A 1,754-nucleotide genomic window follows, 5' to 3' on the forward strand; every position below is an offset into this window, starting at 1 on the left:
TTGAAGAATAGTATAAAACATACAATTGATTTCGTAATTTAACACAGCTCACCTATTACAGAAAATATGATAAATACAACCAATAAATAAATAGTGACTGCTATTGTCCGAGGTAAACAAGCTACATAATAAGTAATCCACAGTTAAAATAAATAATAGAATTGATGTGCAGAAAACTTCGCTTACACGATATTTTTGGGTTAATCATTTCTTGAGGAATTTTACATTGTATACAAAACTCGCAACTGAAATGAATCAATATATTGCTTTATGTAGACCTCGCCAGTAGTGAAATGTTTAAGAACAAGCTAATAATTTGAGAGGTTAAGTTACCAACTACGTAATGCTTCAAAATATTCTTAAAGTCAATTTATGTCGTCTCGAAAAGAATCAGAAAAATACAGAAAGTTTTGATGAAACGAAGAGACATTTTTCTTCCACATGGCGTGTTGGAGGTTTGGTCTTCGAGCATGATGTTAGCTCTACTCTTCCTTCGCTATTTCTGTTCACTAGGTAAAGCGTTGAATCCCTCTTTTCTCTGTGAACCTTGTCAACAGTAATTTCTCAAGTGATAGAAATGGAGATTCAAAGAAGAGGGTAAACATAAACGCTGATGGGTAGACCACCATCAAATTACCGAAGTAGCCGTATATCTAGTCGTAAGAGAACATGCATTGTGAACATCACAATCATAAAAGTAGGTAACACTATTAAATTTCTAAAGTTAATTAACAAATATTTGGTAAGTTATAACTTCACTGTATGTTCTGATATTAACATTAAAAGAAAGAAATCTGTAAGACTGTTCACATACTCCTATTCTATGTTATAACAAAAAATGTAATATATTACTTACTTCTTATTGCCAGTTGATAATAATATTATCGCTTAATTAAGTTAAGAAACATTTTACATATACAAAGGTATAATTTTGCTTTGCGTCTAATATTATTATTTAACCAAATTGAACCAAAAATATTTGCATGTGTTTATAATCATCCCTCGTTCAACATTTTTGTTTTTCTCATTGTGTTGTAGTTTCGATTTTCATAATTATTTAAATATATGACTAATTTCAAATATGTTTAAGTACTTTAATAAAATAAATAAAGGTTGCTATATTACTGATCTAACTTTTGAAAATCTAGTAGAAGGAATTCTCAATAATATATTTTTATACTAATATACAAATTGTATGTTACAATTTTATGTCTTACGATGATCATTAGTAAACCTAAGACCAATAGTTTCAAGCAGTAAACGAAACTGCAGTATTAGGTTATTATAGTTTCTGTAAAAAATAAAATGAATAGCTTTGTTTTTATAGAAAAGGTCGAATACGTTATATTAAAACAATTTTGAATAAGCAAATCAGCAACTTACGTCACAAATACAGCCGATATAAAGTTGTGGTGGAACAACATGTATTAAAACTACATTTTGACATTGTTTTGTGTTCGTGAGTAACGTGATGCCAGCGGAAATTGATCGTTTTAGGAAGGGTATACAACAGCTCATTTGTATGCAATATTTTCCTACAGGAGTTTAGAATTTGTTTTATACTAGGTAGTCAAGAAATTCATGTCGCGTTTTGGAACACTTTCATTAACCATCCCCAAAAAACGTACACCACGTATAATAGTTAAACGAACCGTCTGAACGTCACCTTAGTCACACTTGTGAAATGTTCCTGAAATTGCATGTCTCTCATGAAACAATATGTAAACATCTAAGGAATATGGGAAAACTTCATA

At 30.0% G+C, this 1,754-nt stretch overlaps 1 protein-coding gene across 1 annotated transcript in view; it reads right to left on the reverse strand.

The window, feature by feature from the left end:
• Positions 1–509: 509 nt before the first annotated feature.
• The window catches only part of LOC106472170 (O-acyltransferase like protein-like), a 21,403-nt gene continuing 20,158 nt past the window's right edge, over positions 510–1,754 (reverse strand). The window contains exon 15 of the mRNA XM_022401656.1: positions 510–653. Coding sequence (XP_022257364.1) covers positions 510–653 — 144 coding nt within the window. The remainder of the gene's footprint in view (positions 654–1,754) is intronic.

The sequence above is a fragment of the Limulus polyphemus genome, unplaced genomic scaffold (assembly GCF_000517525.1).
Source record: "Limulus polyphemus unplaced genomic scaffold, Limulus_polyphemus-2.1.2 Scaffold118, whole genome shotgun sequence".
Lineage (NCBI taxonomy): Eukaryota > Metazoa > Arthropoda > Merostomata > Xiphosura > Limulidae > Limulus > Limulus polyphemus.